Genomic DNA, 13,844 nt, shown 5'->3' on the forward strand with positions numbered 1-13,844 from the left:
CCTCACTCAGCTCTGCAGCCGGGCTCTCTCCCTACGAGGAGGAAGTAGCTGCCACTGGCCCAACATCACCACCCGCATCTTCACAGCTGCCGACCTCAGCAGCAGAGAGGGTGACTCCTCCACCTCCAGGCGGGAAAAGCCATGGGAAGGATCCTGATTGGTCAGCCCAGGTCATGTGGCCACCTTGGACCAATCACCATGCCCAGGATCTCCACCAAGATTTGCCAGCATGGCAGGCGCTTTCCCCTGGGGGCAGATGGGCCCCATGATTGACAGTCTCACCACCACCACCACACAGCGCTGGGAGAAGGAAACCTGAGGAAGGGTGGAGGCGCTGTGCCTGTGAGAACGCGTGTTGAGTAGTCAACAACGGGCACCAGAGAAACTACAAATCCCACCAGATGGGGTCATTGCTTCAGAAAGCCCAGTGCCCAACAGGAAAGAAACTTCTCAAGACCAACTAGTAAGGATGGGGCTGAGAGTGGAGTCCAAGTCAGTTCAGAAGCCTCGTCCTTTCCCTTTCACCACAGAGCCTCACCAAAGCCACCTGCCTCCCTGACAGGTCCCGACAGGGCCTGTTTCAACAGCCCCACTGACGCGGAGCTCCTGCCTGACAAGGCCACCGTGTCGCTGCCTGTTAGGAAGGTCTTTCTCAGCCTCCTGTGTCTCTCACCTGCTGGTCTTGACCTTTCCCTCTAGGGCTACACAGAACAAAGCAAACCTACTCTCCCCTCCTGCCTGCGGTGCCTTGAACTCAACAGGGCAGCCCCATCGCCTCCCTGCCCTGTGGAGGCCTTCTCTGCTAGGACATGACTAAGTCTGTCCCTTCAGTACCCCTTGCACCTGCCAGCCCTGACCACCCTCTGATACATTCCCTTTGCTCAACTTGCCCAGAGCCAGTTTCTGTTGCTCGTGGCCCAAGTGCCCTGATGGCCGGGCGAAGCTCCGGATAGGGCCAGCAGGGTGGAGTTCCCTGTGGGGAGTCCACGGCACCGTGGAGCCCTCTTGCTCTTTCGGCTTCTCCACCCGTCACAGCTCCCTGTCCATTTTCTGCCTCTGACATCACCTCCCAAGGCTCGAAAGCTCTGAATCATCTTTGCCTCTTCCCTGTCCTCGCCCCCTACATGCAACATCCAGAGGCTCCTCTTTTCAAATGTCTCCCACATCCATCTCTTTTACTCCATCCTCGCTGCTGGCTTGCTGGGAAGGGAGGCCTCGTCATTTCTTGCCTGGATGACCATAGCAGCCTCCCGGCTGGTCTCCTTGCCTCCAGCCTCTCCCTGCTCCCATCCATCCTCCACGCGCTGCCAGATTAATCTTCCTTAAACACCGCTTACCGCCTGTCACTCCCCAGCTCAACGATGTAGCCAGCCCTGTCGCTCGCTGGTCTCCCACAGGCACCGTCTGCTCCAGCCGGGCTGTGCCTCCCGCTCCCCTGTACACACACTGTCACCAGGGAATGCCTGCTTGCGCTTCCCCTCCCTTCACTGTCTGGCCCAATCCCACCACATGCTAACGTCCCAGGCAGAGGCCCTCTCCTTCTCTGGCCTCAGGGAGCCCAGAACTTGGGCGTAGAGGAAGGGGGTGGCCAGGGACTAGCCCCGAAGCGACAGGCCAGCAGGTGGGTTGTCCTTTCCTGGCCCATCTGGGCTCTCAAACGTCGCTGTGGCCCCTGCCACAGCTCTGCTCCGTGTGTCCTGGGGACCCACCAGCCTCCGGGCAGTCAGGAGTCACACCTGGCCAAGTCACTCTGGGTGAGTCATCCTTCACCACGTCGACCTTCCTTCTCAAGCCCTCTAATGAAAGCTCTTCACCCCAAAATGAGCACTTCCCAAGATTCTAGACTGCAAGGTCCTGCCCTCGATGCCCTCCACCAGTGCTCTCAGCCAAGGACTCTGTGTGCGTCACCCCTCCAACACACACACACACACACACACACATGCACACGCAGTGCAGGGGGCTGTCACTGAGGGAGGCCAAAGGTGAGCATAGCCGCTGCTGTCCATACAGCATCGGCTCCTGTTTACAGAGCATTTGCTGTGGGCCTGGCATCGGGCTAAGTGCCTCATATAGAATAACTCATTTAATCCTCACAATCCTATGAGGCAGGAACCTTTCAACATCTACATTTTCTGGATGAGGAAACTGAGGCACAGAGAGCTGGAATCACCTGTCTAAGGTCACCCGGTTTAGGAGTCTAACCCACACCAGCAGCTCCAGAGCCCGGCTCTTGATCACAACCCTCTAGTGCCCAACTGACTCCCCAGCCCTCAGCCCACCAAAGAGCCTGGCGCCCGCAGGAGTGGACCTCCAAGCCTGGGGAGGTTGATGGGTCCCACAGGTGGAGGCCTAAGGAGCGTCTGTCACTCCCCTCCTGTGACCACTTCTTCAGAGGGCTGGGTGACCAGGGAACAGTGCGTGCTGGAGCCAGCTCATCCTGGCGCAGGAAAGCCCCTCATTAAGATTTCTGGAATCTTCTGAGCCAGTCGACATACCCTGGTAGCTTGAAATAGGCTGTGGTGGGAGTATTTACACCATGGAAATTGGCAACTCTGTCCCCCAGCTCTCCCGGAGACCCAACTGTTAAACCTTTACCAGCACATCACTGCTGGGCAGGGAATGCTGGGCACCCTCAGAAGGGTGTCCTGGCCTATGGGTGGCGAGCTTCAGGCAATTCACACCAAAGACAAGCCCCGCAGTGGAGCCAGGAGCTGAAAGGAAAGGGGTCTTGGGAGGACCAAGTGGGTCTCAAAAACGGACCTCTGGCTGTGTGATCCCAAAGGATCTGGAGGAAGATGGACTCTAGAAAAGTGTCAGGGCAGCTGAAAGACACGCAGGGAGGCTCAGATTATGACCAGACATGCCCAACATGGAAAGACGGCCCAAAACCAAGGACAGAGCCACCGATAAAGGCACGGACAGGAGAACTGCACAGCGAAGGCTAAGCTCAGGTCCAGCTGGGGCTTGTGGGAAGTGCCAGAGCAAGACGGGGCTTGGAGGAGCAGGACCAGGAAAGGGCGGGCCTGGGGACACTGCAGTGGAGAGGCAGGACCGACTGTGGCAGGAAAGCACTGAAGATGGAAAGGCAAGATGAGGACAGGCCGAGCGGCTGTCCTGACAAATCACACCCCAGGTCCAGGCGGGGGGCCTGCTGAACCCCGCTGCTGACCTCTGAGAAGGCAGAGCAGGAGCGGTTGTGGGGCAGGAGATGTGTGAGCTGTGGTCTAGTTTTCAAAAAAGGAAGAAAGTTGGATTCAGTGAATGCATCAGGTAGGTTCTTTGAGTGCAAGCAACAGAAAAACGGATTCTCACACATTTAAGCAAAAAAGGAAAGTCCCGGTGAGAAATTGGGTTGAGAGACGGGAAAAGAGGCTTAGAAAGCAGGCTCTGAAGGAGGAAAGGAACCAGGACAGGGGAAATCGTTTACCTGTCTCACCTGGGCCCTGCTGCTAAGACGAGGGGTCCCCCCAAAACACTCATTAAGGCTGTATACAAGGGGAGAGGTCACGGAGGCCTGGTGGGACTGGGCATGGAAGCTGGACAGACGCCAAACACAACAGGCCCCACTGGACCAGCCACAGCCCGCTGAGGCCGACGCAGCCCCCAGGTGCGACTCTGGCAGCACTCATCCACCAGCTGCAGATGACCAAGGGAAGCAGAGACACTGACAGACATGCTGTGACCGCCATGGCCTGCCACACCAGGCCAGATTCCCTTATTATAGGGTTACTGTCCTGGCAGCTCAGGGCCAGCCTGGAAACAGCGTGTCTGGATTTCAGCCAGGCACCTGATGGAATATCTCAGACTCAGTAACTGGAGATATATGAACCAGATGACAGCACATTTAAGGGAATGCAAAACATGTGGAATGGCCAGCGTTGTTCTCTAACACAGCAGATTAAAAAGCTACCGTTGATCCAGACTTGGGTCTTTACCTTTGAGCCTCAGGCTGTGCCCTTGGTGCTATTCAGCATTGTTATTAAATACTTGGGTGAAATGTACTGATCACATACTGGTTAAATCTGAGGACAATGTGCCCATCCCTTCTCAGTGGACAAGAAACTGCGAGTGGTGGCCAATGGCCTGTGTAACAGGACAGTGGCATAGGTGGCTCAGGGCCAAACTAAACTGCATGACCATAACCCCGCCTGTGGGGACTGGCTCACACAGCACAGCACTTGGGTTGGACCAATGAGGAAAGACCGAGAGATTTGTTGGAGGGCTGAGGGAAGAGATGCTCTCTCTTTTCTCGCTGGACTGGGCCTGCAAGGATGTCGCCCCAGTAACTCCAGCAGCCACCTTGGGACTGTGAGGGAAGAGGGTGTTGGAGAGTGGCGCCAGCCCCCCAAGAGCAGAGATGAGGGATGCGTCCTGGTCACACTGTTCTCCCTGGATCCAACCAGGCCTGAAGCCAGGGCCACCCCTGGCCTTTCAGTTGCATGTGCCAATAAATCTCTCCTCCCTTTTTTTTTTTTTGCTTAAGCCAGTTTGGGTTGGATTTTCCAATATTTGCAACAGACATACTAGTATCCTATACTAGTCCATGAGGGGGCATTGTGTCCCAGTGAGATCAGCTCCTGGGACTGACATCCAGAGGCAGCTAACAAGGATGTAGGGGCAGGGAGGGGGCTGGGAACCATGCCACAGGAGGAACAGCTAGAGGACCACAGAATCCTGGCCTGAGAAAGGGCCGATGGGCCAGAAGCCCTGTCTAAACAACCAGAAAGGGGGAAGCAATCCTGTGTGGTCCCAGAAGGAAGAGCCAAGAGCCATTTGGGGGAGCTTACTGGGAAGGATTCGCCCTCATTTTAAGAAAGCAGCTTTGAATAGTCCCAGCCGCCTGAGGATGTGTGGCCCTGGGCAAGTGGGAAAGCCAACCCCCAGGAGGTTTTAAAATCAAAGTCCTGTGGCCTGGAGGGCCCTGCCCAGGTTTAGGAAGTGCCCACCCCTGGGTGGGGTCAGGAGGCAGGATATGGAGGGGAAATGGGCTTCCTGTGCATGAGGGGGATTAGCCCACACAGAGAATCAAAAGCCCCTGTCTTTCTCCCATGGCCTTTCAAGTCCATGCGACACCAGACAAAGCTCTGATGGTAAGTGGCCATAAGTGACAGGGCTCTGCACCCCAGGGCATGGGTGGCGGGAGGTGAGTTTGAGTAGTAACAAGGTCCCAGTTCTGCCACTTCTCTGAGCCTCAGTGTCCTCATCTAATAAATGGGACTAACCTCCCCTACAACGTGGGCTGTCTTGAGGTTCTGATCAGATGATGCTGGCAGGGCCCAGCACGGCCACGGTGACCACCATCACCAAGTTAATTAAAAATAAAAGATGCCACGGTCTACTGCCACCCAAGGCTTCTCCTCTTCCCACTCTAGGCTTCTCTCCTCTTAGCAGAAGGAGAATGCGTTCGGGTGTCAAAGACCTGGATTGGAACTCCAGCCCTGTCTAGGATGGCCCCCTGGACCTCGGGAAGCCGTGCCCCCCTCATCTGTAAAATGGGGCTCCTGACAGCGGAGCATTTCAAGCCCCGGGTCCACAGGAGGCGCACTCTCCTCCCTTCCGCAGCGAGGTCAGGCCGGGGGCTCTTGGAAGTCCTGCACCCACCAGACGCCCAGCTGCGTCTCCGGGGGCCCGGGGAAGGCGGTGGGGGCGGGGGCTGCGGCCAGGCGCGCAGACCCGGGAGGGCGGAGGCCGCGAGCTCCGTGTCGGAGGCTGGACGGCCGCTCCCCGCGCGGCAGCCGAGCGCTCAGCCAGGAACTTGTTAACAGGCCCCGAACAAAGAGCCGCTAATCCGGCGGGCGGCCGCGGGCGGGCTGGCGGGCGGATGGAGCCCGCCCCTTCCCGGCGCGGCCGCCGAGCTGACCGCGCTTTCGGTACCGGCGCCGGCGCGGGCAGGACGCGCAGCGCCCGCTCCCCTGGACGCCCGGGGCGCCCTCCCCAGAGCCCGGCGGGCGAGCCGGCGCACGGCTGCTAACTGCTGGGCCCCTGGGCTCGGGCTCCATTGGCTTGAGTGCCTGCCACCCCACCGCCGCTCACGTGCCCCGATGCTCGCCTGGCCCGAGGCCTGCCTCTAGCCCGGGACCCCCGCCCGCCAAGCTACCTGGACAACGAGGTTCGGGTTGTTTTGGGGAGAGGGTAGGCTGCGGTCACGCCGGGGGCGCTAAGGAAGCACTCCCACCTGCCTGTGCCGGGCATCCTTTTTTGGTATGGGGGGGTGGTGGCTGGAAAGATGCGGACATGGGAAAACCCAGCAGCCCCTCAACGCCTTGTGGTCTCTGCCCCAGTTAGGAGACGGCAGGGTCTAATTCGAGCTGCACTCCCCTGTAGGCTCGCGGCTGGACGTGCCTGGGTGGGCGCGCGGGGAATCGCACCTGCTACCCTGGCTGGGGGGTACAGGGCAGAGGTGGCATACAGGGTCCAGAGCTCTCTCCGCAGGGGCCCTGCAGCTGTCCCTCAGGCTCAGTCAATCTAGACTGACTCCCCCTACCCAAATCTCAGCCACATATTTGCCTGGAGCTCAAGGTGACCCTGAGCCTTCCAGACGTACATAGCTCCCTACATAGCTCTGACATCCAGGCATGGGAGGGGCCGGCTCTGGGGGACTTACCTGTCAGGGCGCTGGCCCTTGTTGCTCTGACCCCAGCAGGCTCATAGGCAGGGACTTCAGGGCGCCCTCCCCCATCTACGTGGGACCTAAAACTTGCCCCGTGTCGCCTGCTCAGGGGATGAGCAGCTGCACTCAGGCCTCTCCTGATCTCAGTGAGTCTCCCCCTCTCCCCCATCTCAAAGGGCAGGGGAGCGGGGTAGGTGGGGAGGGTGTGAGGATGGACCAGCCAACAACCACTCCTGGAGGGGGAGGGGCAGGGGACTTACATGTGCCCTGCCCCTGGTGTCAAGGAGGGCAGAGAAGAGACACCAGGCCTGTCCCCCATCCCAAAATGGAGGCCTCCCCTCAGGCCTCTGCCCTCCCACCTGGTCCCCCAGCTGCACCCTCTCCCACAAAGATGGTGCCAAGGACTCCCCCAAGGAGAGGACGGGAACAGGGCCCTCTGCCATATCCATCACCATCAAGTGCTACTATTTATTGAGTGCCTACTGTGTGTCAGGACTGACCCGCATCAGTCTGCCTAATCCGCACAGCAACGCTGCGAGGCAGGTCCTTTTATGACCTCATTTTAGAGACAAGGAAACTGAGGCAGTGCAGGGAGGAGCTGGATCCATGGCCAGGACTCACTCTCGGGGCTGACCCTGCACTTGCACCACTGACATTCTGTACCCTAGGCACCTCCCTTGCCTCACCCAATCCCTGCCCTGGTCCAAACCTGGATCCCAGAGCCTGCCAACTCAGCCATCCCACCACCTCCTCCACCTGCCTGGGCTTCTGGCTCCGGGGGCCAAAGGCTGTCTGCGGCATCTGCCATCAGTGCCTGGGAAGGAGGTGGGCCTCAGGCACTGGCACTCTGACCTTCTGGGGGCCCTAAGAAGGCCATGGGGGTGTTCACCAACTAAAGCAGGACCCTGCTTCCTGGTTTGGGTGCTGGGACTCACAATTCCCTCCTCTGCCTCACGGCCACATTCCGCCCTGCCGCAGCTGCCACCTGGGTCCAAGGCAACGCAGGCAGCTGCTGCTGAGTGGTTGGCAGCTTTGGCAGATGCTGGGCAGGTGTGAGGGGCTCCTGGGGGAACCTGCTGCTGAATGCACGTCCAACCCAGGCTCCCCAGGCAGCCTCCCTGGGCACCAGCCTCTGCACCAATAGAATCCTCAAACCCAATCCTTTAGTATACAAAGAGGCAAACAGCCCAGAGAGGGTAAGTGATTTGTCCAAGAACACACAGCAATCAAACGGCAGAGCTGGGACTAGAATTGAGTTCCATCCAGGGCCTTCACTTCCCTTTGCTGCCACGTTCTGTGTGTCAGAGCTAATCATCAGCACACAGCTCCAGGACAAGCTGAGCCCAGATCATCATCTTCACAGAACTCCCAAACAAAGCTCTTTGCACACTGGAGGAATTGGTGTCTGAATCAGGCCCAAGGCCCTGTAACGGGTGGTGTGTGCCGATGGGGGTGGGAGGTTTCTTCCAGCTAGAAGGACTGACTCCTGCCTGGGGCGCCTGCCTGGGGCTGGAGCAGCGGAAGTGAAGCAGCTACACTGAGACGACCCTTCTCCCCTCTCTGGGCTTCGGCCCTGATGCAGCTTTAGCCCCCCTGTCCTAACTCGTGCCCCTTCAAGTGCCCGGAAAATGGAGGCAGGAGACAAACACGCCACAGGTGCCTGCTCCGTGGCGGGGCCCAGCTGGGGCGTTTGCTCTAAGTTGCGCATCAAGGCCTTACTACCGCCCCAGGAAGCAGAAGTGACCCCGTTCCGCAGGGGCAGACACAGGCCTGGGAGCAAAAGTAACTTGCCCAAGATCAGGCGGCTTAGAAACCCGGGTCTGTCTTCCTCCAAAGCCCCCGCCCTTTCTCCTCCAGCCAACAGGAAGAGGGTGCGGAGGCGCCCCAGAAGGTGGGTGGACCCTCGATACCACTCCCATGGGAGGAGACAAGAGGAACCAAGGGGTGGGCCGGTGGAATTGATCCCAGGAAGCCGAGTGCCCATCTGGGTAGCGAGGATGGTTGGGGCCTAGGGCCAGGCTCTCCTGGGGCTCAGTCTCAGGAATCAGGAGCCCCGTGTAGGCGCAGCACAGAGGAGGCCAAGTCTGGGGATCAAGTGCAGCCCTGAAGATGGGGGTGGGGCCTGAGGAAGAGGCCCCCAGGACAGGCTGTCGAGGTCAGGATGGGCAATGCCACGGCTCGGTGCCCCTCAGCCCACCTTCCGGGGCTTGAGTCTGCAGGTCTAGGGCCCAAAATGACATTGTTCGCATGAGAAGAGAGCCATCCTGGAACATCAATGCCTGGGGGGGGCAGGGCGCAGGCAGGGAGGTTCCCACTCAACAGACGTGGGCACACAACCTGTGTGAGGGGCCCACAACACACACGCTCATGGGAGCTGGTTTGCTGTGTGAGTGTGGGGCTTCAGCTTGCTCATCCCCCCCAACAGCCTCCCTGGAGCGGGGCAGTCTGTGTTTGGTGACAGGGAGGGGGAGGGCTGCTGAGAGAGCTGCAGAGCAAATTCCTTTCCGCCTCCCCAGCCGCAGCAGCCCTCCCTGCCTAGCCAGAGAACCCAGGCTCAAGGGGAGGAAATAAAGAGAAAACAGCAGCACTTGACTGGCCATGACCCGGAGCGTGTTGGGGGCTGAGAGCAGGGTCACGCAGACAATGGCAACACTTGTGGGAAGCACTGGCGTGAACGAGGAAGAGGTGACGCAGGCCAGAGGTCTCCGGCAGCTGCCCCAGGCCCCGCACACCTCTCTGGGGCCGAGGAATCAGCACCCCTCTCCTGTAGCCACTCAACGCTCATCGGTGTGCCTCGGCCCCTGCACGGGCCCTGGGAGGAGTTGGCGAGGCCTCCTGGAAGGGGCTGGATTGAAGCTGGGGGCTGAGATAAGCAGTGTGGGACTGCGGGCAGCAGGGGGCTTGGCCTAGGTCTGCATAGAGCCGAGGATGTTGGGGTGTAGGGGGAGCATGGCTGGCAGGGCCAGGGGCTCCAGGTTCTGCAAGGCAAGGGAGCTACAGTGCGAGGCCAGAGCTTGTCTGGGGGTGGGGATGCCCAGCCCACAGGCAATCAAAGCCAGGAGGAGCCCCTGCTCCCACGGGTCAGCCCAGTGAAGATGGTGGAGCTTCCCTGAGGGCCCCGGGCTCGGGGTTGGAATTGACCTGCTGGCACTGGGGAGCCACAGAAGGCTTCCTAGTGGGGTTCCAGACTGGGCACCAGGGGCATTAGTCTAAGTGGAGGAGGCACAGGAGGAGGATGTGTGGGGGTGGCCACTGTACTGGTCCAGGTGAGAAAGAAGGAGAAAGGGGCTGGGGGAGGGACAACAAAGGAGGAGAGGGACATGAGCAATGTCACAAGTAGGACTGAGCTGGAGGACTTGGTGACAGATTACGCATGAAGCGTGAAGGAGAAGAGAGACCCAAGAGAGACGGTAAAGTTCCCAGCCCTGGGCTAGGGGAATGACAGGGCTCTGGGAAGAGGGGTGGCAGGAGAGGGTGGGCCTGGAATGAGCAGGCGCAGGCATGCGTGTGTGTGGGGCTGCATGTGTTCCCAGGCATTCGCAAAGCCCAGCACTGGGGCCTTCGCTTGGAGAAGCAGTCCTCAACCCTGTGCTTAGGGCGGCTCCTGCCTTCGAGACCACATGGCTTGAGTCTGCAGATCTGGGACCCAGAGCAGCAGCCGGCAGGAAGGAGTGTAAGACCAGAGGGGCCCCCGGCCCCTGGCTGAGACCCAAGTTGGCTGCTCCTAGGAACCAGGCCAGTGCCTCTCGATTGAGGGTGTGGTACCTGAATCAGTGTCAATCCCTGGGCTCCTGAGAAGCAATCCCTGGGCTCCCAACATGGGCAAAGGGGAGCAGGCAGGCCAGTCAGAGGACCAGCCCTCTCCTGGGGACAGCTGGGGGACTCCAACCCAGCCCACCCCATCCCCAAGGCTGAGTGAGTGAGAGCAGGGTATCTTAGCCCTAAAGAATTAAGACACCCTCCCCCACAAACCAACTGCTCCAGTCTGGGGGTAGAGGTGAACAGAGGGGTCCAGGACCAGCCCTGAGGATGGGGGTGGGGCCTAAGGAAGAGGCCCCCAGGACAGAGTGTCGGGGTCAGGATGGGCAACGCCACTGCGCGGTGCCCCTCAGCACCTTCCAGGAGAGCCAGCTCCATGGGCCCTCCCCCTAGGAGTGCAGAGATCTGTGTGACAGGGAGACCAACAGGTGTGTGCGGCCCACAGGGGCGGGGATGCAGGTGCCAGCCATGTGACTGGGTATGAATGGGGAAATCCTGTGAGACAGGTGGCTCCCTGTGTGCGGGGGCACAGAGAGGGGCCTACTCGGGTGAGTGTGCTGAAGGGACAGGTTTTTGTGTGAGGCAGTGACAGGGTGGGCGCTTGGCCTGGGGACCAGGAGGCTGCAGTGCTGCTGGCCCCCGGCGCCCCCTGCTGCCCGGCTGGCTATCCCGCCCGCAGCCACTCACACACACATTTTTCACTGGCGGCTGCTGTTGCCGAGGAGGTGATGGGCGGCGCGGAAGGAGCTGGGGTCATCGCAGGGCCAGCCTGCCTGGGCACGTGTGCCCAGAGCCTGAGCGGGACAACAGCAAGGGGCCTCAGATGAGAAGAAGGGCCCCTCCGTGTCCTTCAGCAGCTCCTCTCACAGGCCTGAGAGTGGATGCCCGGAGGCAGGTTCTGCTCTAGGGCAGCCTTGCAGCCCTGGGGCTCACCTGCCAGCTCCCTGGGCACCTTGGGCCAGGCCCCAACAGGTGCCCACCACTCAGGGATGCCTCACTTCATGGCCTCCTGAGAATGCCGAGTGGCACCCCCAGGCTGCAGTGCCCTGACTCACCAGCACCCATCACCCTCTTGTCAACACATACTCACCTGTGCAACTGCTCACAACCGTTACACACATGTGGCAGGCCGGCTGTCACACCCGCTCATCTGGCCACACACACCAATGCTGCACACACTGCCAGCCCCCGTCGTCACAGGGCACACATACCAACCCAGAGCCCTCACACGTGCTCACGTGGGCAACAAGCAGATATGACCACACAGCCCTCTCCCACACATCTGACTTGGTAAACATGTCCTGGGCTCCCACCTGGTATCTGGCAACACCACCCTGGTGAGCAGCATAAACACCCCCAGCTTACCATGGTCAGGGGTCCAACCCACACCCCCCGAGTGTTGCATACACATTCCTAACACACACGTATGCAATATGAGCACACACCCAACGGCAGTGCAGCCTCCCAGCTCGGTCAGGATTAGAAGAGGAGGTCATGGGGCAGAAGGGTTTGTTAAAGTGAGGATTTGAGGGCATGATGGGGTGACGCAGAAGGGAGACAGAGTGGAGGGGATGGGGTAGAGGGAGGACTGAGGGAGCAAGATGGGGAGGGTGACCAGGCAGTGGTGGGTGCAGGATGTGCTACGCAGAGACCCTTTAAAGAAATAGCCATCAGCCTCAATCATTGGGCTGGTCTCTGAGCTCTCACTCATTGATCTCTGATCAGTCTGGCTTTGCATCTCAGGAACCCCAACGCTCCCTTCTGACACCCTTGGGATTAACAATGGCTTGGCCAGGGTGGGGGGCACCTCCCCAGGTTCTCAGGGCAGCAAGAAACAAGAATTGCGAGGGCAAGCCCCATACCCCCTTGATCACACAAACACCAACTCCCCCTCCCCCCACATAAGCTCAGCTCTGCTAAGAGCACTGGGGGGGTGGGGGGGGGTGGGCAAAGATCAGGAGGCCCCAACAGTTCAGCCTAGGTGGAAGCTCAGGGAGATCAGACAAAGGATGCAGGGGAACTCTCCCCCACCCCCAAAGGAGGTGGGCTGAGGGCTGAGTTACTGGGCAGGTTAGGGTGGTCAACGGGACACGAAGGGAAGGAAGCAGGGCTGTGCAGTGAAAAGGAGAAGGGGAAGCAGCAGCGGACCCGCCGCGCACAACTCTGGCCCCCACGCACCAAGGAGGCCAGGAGCCACCGCCAGGAGCCACAGCCCGGGCCAGGAGCCGCGGCGCTTTGACTGTGCGGGCTGCAAGGGCTGGGGGCTGCTGTATGCGCCTCCACGCCTGAGTGTGTGCGTGTGCGAGCGTGTGTGGCGGGGACAGAGGAGGACACTGTGTTCTGAACGTGGGCAGAGGCCAGGTGCCAAGCCGGGAATTGTGAGTAGCTGTTGGGGGCAGATGCGGGTACCAGGAAGAGGTATCTTAATTCCCCCTCCTCGATTTCCTGGACACTGGGATGTGGTCAAAACCCTCTCATCTGCGACCCCCAAAGTCAGGCTTCCCGGGCGCTGATTCAACCCCCGGCCCTGCTCTGGGGCCCGGCAACCGGCAAACTTCCCCCGCCCGGAGGCGTGGGGTGTCTACACTCGCCAGCCCCGCGCGCTGACAGCTGCTCTTGGACTTGGCAGAACCCAGGCTTCCGGGGAAGCGCGCGGGGAAGCTGCGCAGCGGCGTGGGGCGGCCCCCGCGTCCCGCCTCGCAAAGTTTGGCCTCGGGGGGCTCCCAGCCGATCCGGCAGCGTGGGTCAGGAACCCACCCCTAGAGCAGCCAACGTTCGCGCGCACGGTCCCCCACAAGCCTCCCCAGAGCGCGCGCGTGACTCACCCGAGCCGCGGAGCCAGGCGGTGAGGACTATGCCCAGAAGCGCTGGCCACAGGCCGGGCCGGACGGCCATGGCCGCGGGCTGGTGAGCGGGCTGGGCGCGGGGCCCCGCGGGCGGGAGGGCGGCTTTCAGCGCCTCAGCCCAGAGCCCCAGCCCGGGGCGCCCCCGGGGCCCATGCCAGCGGACTGCGCTGCCTCCGGGCGGCCGGCTGCGGGGCGCACGCGGCGCGTGGATCCCCTGGGCACCGGGAGCGCAGCAATGCAGCCGGGGCGGAGCGCAGCGCCAGCCGCGCCGCGCACGGAGCCAGCCGCCGCGCGGAACCCGCAGCCGGGGAGCGGGCCGGCGGGCGCCGCAAAACCCGGACTGGAGCGGCGGAGCGGGGCGGCGGCAGGGAGGGGCGGGGGGAAGGAAGGAGGGGCTGGGCCGCCCCGCGCCACGCGCACCGGCCACCGCCAGTTCCGGGGATCCCTCCCGGCGATGCTCGAGGCTCCCCCGGGGAGGGGCTCGGGTGGTGGGCGGGGAGGCCTCCCACCGCCCGGCGCAGTCTCCAGAGACCCGGCCAGGAGTCTGAAACCCGGAGTGGATCAGTTCTCCGGATCCGGGCTCTCCCGGGTCCGCCAGTCTGCGTACAGGTGGCCCGGGAGGGGCCCAG

General features: G+C 61.1%; 1 protein-coding gene across 2 annotated transcripts in view; it reads right to left on the reverse strand.

The window, feature by feature from the left end:
• Positions 1 to 13,471, reverse strand: part of UNC5A (unc-5 netrin receptor A) — a 61,857-nt gene extending 48,386 nt beyond the window's left edge. The window contains exon 1 of one of the 2 annotated variants that reach the window (XM_087429368.1): positions 13,195 to 13,471. In XM_087429368.1, coding sequence (XP_087285494.1) covers positions 13,195 to 13,264 — 70 coding nt within the window. In that variant the 5' untranslated portion in view covers positions 13,265 to 13,471. The remainder of the gene's footprint in view (positions 1 to 13,194) is intronic. The other variant, XM_087429367.1, reaches the window with a different exon arrangement.
• Positions 13,472 to 13,844: the final 373 nt, after the last annotated feature.

This window comes from Ceratotherium simum, chromosome 4 (genome assembly GCF_057802395.1).
Source record: "Ceratotherium simum simum isolate JZ-2026a chromosome 4, ASM5780239v1, whole genome shotgun sequence".
NCBI classification, from domain to species: Eukaryota; Metazoa; Chordata; class Mammalia; order Perissodactyla; family Rhinocerotidae; genus Ceratotherium; species Ceratotherium simum.